This window comes from Eleutherodactylus coqui, chromosome 8 (assembly GCF_035609145.1).
Source record: "Eleutherodactylus coqui strain aEleCoq1 chromosome 8, aEleCoq1.hap1, whole genome shotgun sequence".
In the NCBI taxonomy this organism is placed as follows: Eukaryota; Metazoa; Chordata; class Amphibia; order Anura; family Eleutherodactylidae; genus Eleutherodactylus; species Eleutherodactylus coqui.
In genome coordinates this window covers 100,051,684-100,057,685 of record NC_089844.1, presented here as the reverse complement: position 1 = coordinate 100,057,685, position 6,002 = coordinate 100,051,684, and the positions used below count along the sequence as shown (strand labels likewise).

At 39.7% G+C, this 6,002-nt stretch overlaps 1 protein-coding gene across 1 annotated transcript; it reads left to right on the top strand.

Moving 5' to 3' along the window:
* The first annotated feature begins 1,596 nt into the window (after positions 1-1,596).
* LOC136576647 (hemoglobin subunit alpha-3-like) lies at positions 1,597-3,384 on the top strand. Its single transcript, XM_066576130.1, has 3 exons — positions 1,597-1,753; positions 2,635-2,839; positions 3,209-3,384. Exons 1-3 carry the CDS (start codon positions 1,659-1,661, stop codon positions 3,335-3,337), a joined length of 429 nt encoding a protein of 142 aa, XP_066432227.1. The 5' UTR covers positions 1,597-1,658; the 3' UTR covers positions 3,338-3,384.
* Positions 3,385-6,002: the final 2,618 nt, after the last annotated feature.

Below are 6,002 nucleotides of genomic sequence, written 5' to 3'. Positions count from 1 at the left end.
GGTGACCACGTAACCACCAGGTGCCCCCTGCCACTGCAGAGCAGCAAAGTCCTAGCAGATCCAAATCAGCTCTGTCAGACTACTGTCACTACAAGGGATGTTTTCCCCTGTAATTGGGGCTACTATGAAATTTGAAATTGAAAAAAAAAATGTGAATGGCCCCCAAAGGTCTTATATGATGTCATGGGGAACATAGATGTTAAAACAAATGCTTACAAAAGTAAGGACACCCATTTCTGTACTTTATTTTAGCATAAATATGCAAATTTTAAAAATACACAACGATAAATAAAAAAACACCCTTTTTTTTAGCTTTTTACCTATGGTAAATAAAATATATATATAAAAATATGTAACAGGAAAAAAACGCAAAAATAATTTTGGTAGCTGAAGAAGAAAAAATTGGGTAGTAAAACCACCACATGGGTAAAACCCCTAAAAAAATGTCTGGTCCTTTAGGACTGAAACACCCCGGTCCTTTAGGGGTTAAGGGACTCTTTTAGGTGTCTTTTGGGTATTACAAACAATATTACAATCGGAAACTTTCAAAAGAATTTTCAAAAACTGGAGCTAGTTATAAATGCTGTGGATTTGAAAAGAGCGACATATATATTATTTCTGAGGGGGTTTATGTGATAATGCCGCTAATTGTGAACGATTTATACAAATTTGGATACCATGGTCTGCTGTAAAAAAAATGCTAGGAAATATTCCCAGGTAATTGAATAGTTCATACCGTAGTTTTATGTTTTTGTATTTAGAGGTATTGGTCATTAGTAGAGGATAGATATGGGTATCTGAATTTTTCGTGTTTAAAAGCCAAACTACAGACACCCAAATATTGTGCTATAATCTAAATGACTTTTTTTAGAGCATAGGAAGGAACTTACATTTTAGATTTCAACTGTATAAACTAATATACTCCATACTAACTTAAGACACTCATTCACACTAGACAACAATTGCCCAAACCTGCCAATTTTGGCCAAATGTGCATGGAAGCTTTCCGACTTACCCCCAATAAATGATGCTGAGAGAAAGAAAGATTGAGCACATTGAATTTTTTTCCCTTTGTCCCTCTTGGAGACAAGCCTATGCCAGAGCCGTTTAGCTGCGGCTTTTTCCACTATGCCCACGTAAAATGCTGAACCAACTGTTCATATGTATGGAGTATTCGAGAGAAATATCTGTTGGCCAACGGCTATTGGGGAACTTTAGGCCACCACAGCAGTCCACATACTCTAAGCAATGGAAATTTGGATGTCATCCACAATAGAGTTGTAATAGAATAGGAACAAAGAATATACAGCTTAAAGCAGCTTGATAGAAGAAGACAACGAACTCAAAGTTATTTTCTTTATGTCAAGAGGAAAGGCTCTTTAGCTATAGCTCAGACATAACTAAAGTATGTATATACACATTTCATAGTACATCTAATGAACAAACTACAGACCTTGCACTTAATTATACATAAGCAGCAGTTTTCTGAAAAAGATATGCAAAACATATGTGTTTGGGTGTAGGTCCAAGACAACCAATGGTCATTGACAAGTGTCCATGTATGCTGACTCTTCCTCTATAAAATCCAAGTAAACTGAGACAAAGCACAAACCTCCCAGGTCTTAAATTGCACCTCACTGCAACTATACACAGGCAAGATGACGTTCTCTGATGCTGAGAAGGCTGCTCTTGTGGGCATCTTGGGCAAGCTCTCCAAAAATGTGAACGTTTGTGGTGGTGAAGCTTTGGAAAGGTAATGATGATATTATTTTTCTAATTGTAAATAGTTTATCCTAAAATTAATTACATAAATGCATTACTGTAATCTGCTATGCCTAGTGCACACTTATAATTGCAGTGCTTTAGAGGGTAGTTCTGCTTTCAATAGCAATTACCAATTTAAATCTACATAAAAAAATTAATTAAATATAACTAATTTGCTTTCCTGTTTTAAGGCAAATTTTAAGTTAGTTCATGTCGTTTTCTGCATCCGTAGATATAACTGCTTTCATAATATTTTGCTGGTTACCCTTAAAATAGACAGTGATTTAGTTCAGTTCCCACAATGCACTGATCTCTTGTAACAGGAACTAAGAGAATTTTTGATTTAGCTTTAAATATATATGAAATGTAATTTACCTTCAAAAATTAGCATAGCAATAACAAGTAGAAATATTTAAGCTTACAGTTCACAAAATTATGTAGTTCTAAGAATCAAATAATAGTATTGGCTATGCTTATAACTAGCAATGAACGAACATTTGAAAAGTTCAGTTTGGCCAGTTCGCTGAACTTTTGCAAGACATGAATAGAAGTTCACTATAACACCTAAAACTGGTGTATAACACTGTCTAATAGCCATTAAAGCCCAGTGTAACACAGCCTTATATAGTGCTTTTTTTGGCTTGTAGACCATGCTATTCGCCAGTGCTCAGGGCTAATACTGAAGAGCTGAACCAGTAAAACTCTATTTTAGCTAGAACTATGTCAAAAACTCGGTTTGGCTTTGTGCCAAACTGAACTTTTAGCAAACTTTGCCCAAAGCAGGGATCTACTCATTTGGTTCACTCAACACTACTTACAACTAATAAAAAATGTGTAGTTTGATTTGATTTGATTTCTCTGTAATCTTAGGCTGTTCCTGGGATTCCCCCAGACCAAGACTTACTTCAGCCACTTTGACCTGAGCTCTGGATCTAATGATATGCGCACACACGGAGGCAAGGTCTTGGGTGTCCTTACAGAAGCTGCCAAACATCTGGACAACTTGGAGGGATACTTGTCCCAACTGAGTGACCTGCATGCCTACAACCTGAGAGTTGACCCAGGAAACTTCAAAGTAAGGCTCAAACAACTTCTACAATTTTAGAATGCTATCATGCTTATGAACAGTCTGATTTAGACAATGGTCTGCTCTACTACTCTACTCTAGAGATGTCTGAAGATGTTTTACTGACCTGCCCGAAATGTTTTATAGCCAAGTTGGCAGATACTATATTAGCTATATGTGATCTGAAGCAAAGATTCCATATTTCACTATTTATTTCTAGTTTATTCTTGCTCAAGGTTCAGCTATACTAGTATAAATGATTATGCACCTTAGCAGTGGAAGTAGTAAAATAGGTAAATAAGTGCGTGGGAGTGGGGGGTATGCATATAAGTATAGCAAAATATCAGTAATGCTGATTGTGCTGTCTTTCTGTTACAGCTGCTGTCTCATTGCATCCAAGTCGTCCTGGCCTGTCACTTCCCCGCTGAGTTTGATGCCTGCACCCATGCTGCTTTTGACAAGTACCTTGCAGTAGTCTCTGCCATTCTCACCTCCAAGTACAGATAAATGGATCACTAAACAATGTGCTTCTAAATAAAATCTTTGAATGAAAATTGATATTTGGCCTTGTATTTATTGTTGACTTTATAAAATGTAGCATTTATTATTAAAAGCCACCAATGGATTTTTAATTAGGCTGTTTTCACATCTGTGGAGAGGGTTCTGTTTTACTGCTCCATTCGGGGAGCAAGAAAGGGAAATCTCCTGGCTGAACGGATCCGTCTTATGACAGAAACGAACAGCACCAAATGGACACCATTGACTAAAATGGGGTCCGTTCGGTTTCTGCTCAGCTGCCCGGCATTATACTTGGAAGACAAGGTGCTGCTGGGGTTCCATTGCAGATGGGAAGGCAGCCTAAAAGACACATGTCTAATAGGGGTCATCACATCACAACACCATCCTTCTTTGTAAGGCTCTGAAAGCTTACTTCGTTATGTGAAAATATCCAGAGTATAGTCCGGGAAAGCTCCTGGTACATACACCTAAACTATCCATAGGCCCCCATGCAACGAGTGTATGCCAAAAGTGTGTCCTTTAGAAATATGATGGGCTGGTTTGTGCAGAACTCTGCCATTCACAGAAGCAATAGAAAGTGATTTCTCTAGCTGGGTAAGAGAAATCTTGTACGGAGAGACCTAGCAGTGGTGTCTTGCATTCTCACCTACAAAACAAATAAATGGATCACTAATACACTTTACTATTGAAACTAAGTGAAACCAACTCAAATTAAGTTCTGTATTTGTATTATTTTATTAATTCTTAGGATTATTTATTATTGAGAACAATGCATTCAAGAACTTAGTCCATGAGTTTACATAGAAGTGCACAATAGCAAAATAAGAATTAAATAATCATTAAAGGTAGACTGTCAGCTTGAAACTGCTGTCCAAACTGCTATAGAGCAGGAAGAGCTGAGCAGGTTGATCTATAGTTGTATTGGAAAAGATTCAGTATAACTTGTCATTTTTTAATGTCAGCCTCTGCTTATTCTGAGTTTAGAGGTCCAGTGGGCGGTCCAGTCAGTGATTGACAGCTATCTGTGTATAACTTTTAATACAGAAATAGCTGTCCGTCACTCATAGGACCGCCCACTGGACCTCTAAGCTCAGAATGAGTAGAGGATTAAATGAATAAAATACAAGTTGTACTGAATCTTTCCCCATAAAACTATATATCAATCTGCTCAGGTGTTCTAGAGTAGACTGCATTTTTATAGTAACAGGTTCCCTTTAAAGGAGCAGTATGTGGCTTGACACTTGGGTCTGTTCCCTCAATAAATGGCATACCTGCAAGAAAGGCAGACCAACCAGTTGCTACGTGATCTATGAGGCAGGTTTTTCAGTTCACATAATACACTTTCTAAAATAGATCTCTCGATAGGTACTCCATCTTATGTTCGTAGAGTGAAATATCTACTACGAACTGTGTCTAATCTCTCTCCTCTCTATTTGTTGTTGATTAGGAATGGGGATTTGGTTTGGGTAGAGTTTGGAAGTTAAACCCCTTTTGGTTGAACCTGCATATTGGTAATGCTAGAACGGAGGAGGCTCCATTAGAATTTTTTCAGATTAGTATTAGCTCTTCCTCAGTGACTGTACTGTGGGATGCTATGAAGGCATTATATACAGAAGATTAGCTTACATAAGTCTAAATGTCAGGATGTCATTAGGGCCCTTCAGTAACAAGCTTTAGATGCAGAGCAAACATATATATATATATATATATATTAGAGATGAGCGAGCACCAAAATGCTCGGGTGCTCGTTGCTCAAGTCGAGCTTTCCACGATGCTCAAGAGTTCGTTTCGAGTAACGAACCCCATTGAAGTCAATGGTCGACTTGAGCATTTTTGTATATGACCGATGCTCGCTAAGGTTTTCATTTGTGCAAATCTGCAAAACCTACGAAAGTGATGGAAACGACACAGATACGGATAGGGCAGGCGAGGGGCAACATGCAGGGCTGCATCTCAGGTTCCCAGGTCCCACTATTAAGCCACAATAGCGGCAAGAGTAGCCCCCCCCCCTCAAAAATTTTTACTTCGGATAAACCCTGATTAGCAAGGCACACCTTAGCTAAGCATCACACTACCTCCAACCAAGCACAATCACTGCCTGCGGGACACACCGCTGCCTCTTCTCCCGGGTCACATGCTGCCCAACCCCCTGCACAACGCTGCGTCCAATGGGGACTCCATGTGTCCACACACTATTCATTCTGTTTGGGTGTCGGATACCTCATCGACAACGCAAGGGGTAAACCATCTGCACTCTGCACCCTACCCAAGTCTGTCAGTGTTTTGGGGACAGACAGGTACAACTTCGCTATGGCAAGTCTGTGTGCACCCACAGCATGGGTGGCTATCAGGAACACACAGACGGTACATAGAGAAATCCCATTGCAGTGCCCCGGATAGCTGAGGTTAGGTGAGAGGGAATACATGTTGGCTGCGGCCCACATGCCATGCCCTAGACATTCTGGTTTTTTTTAAAACTGCCAGGCAGGTACAACTCCGCTATGGCAAGTCTGTGTGCACCTGCAGCATGGGTGGCTAGCAGGAACACACAGACGGTACAGAAAGAAATCCCATTGCAGTGCCCCGGATAGCTGAGGTTACGTGAGAGAAGAAAAACATGTTGGCTGAGGCCCACACGCCATGCCCTAAACAT

What these genes read in the sequence shown, in the direction of transcription:
- LOC136576647 (XM_066576130.1), top strand. Translation starts at nt 1,659, where the DNA reads ATGACGTTCTCTGATGCTGAGAAGGCTGCTCTTGTGGGCATCTTGGGC. An exon ending in GGTGGTGAAGCTTTGGAAAG is followed by an intron (nt 1,754 to 2,634) that starts GTAATGATGATA and finishes CTGTAATCTTAG; the next exon opens with GCTGTTCCTGGGATTCCCCC. An exon ending in TTGACCCAGGAAACTTCAAA is followed by an intron (nt 2,840 to 3,208) that starts GTAAGGCTCAAA and finishes TTTCTGTTACAG; the next exon opens with CTGCTGTCTCATTGCATCCA.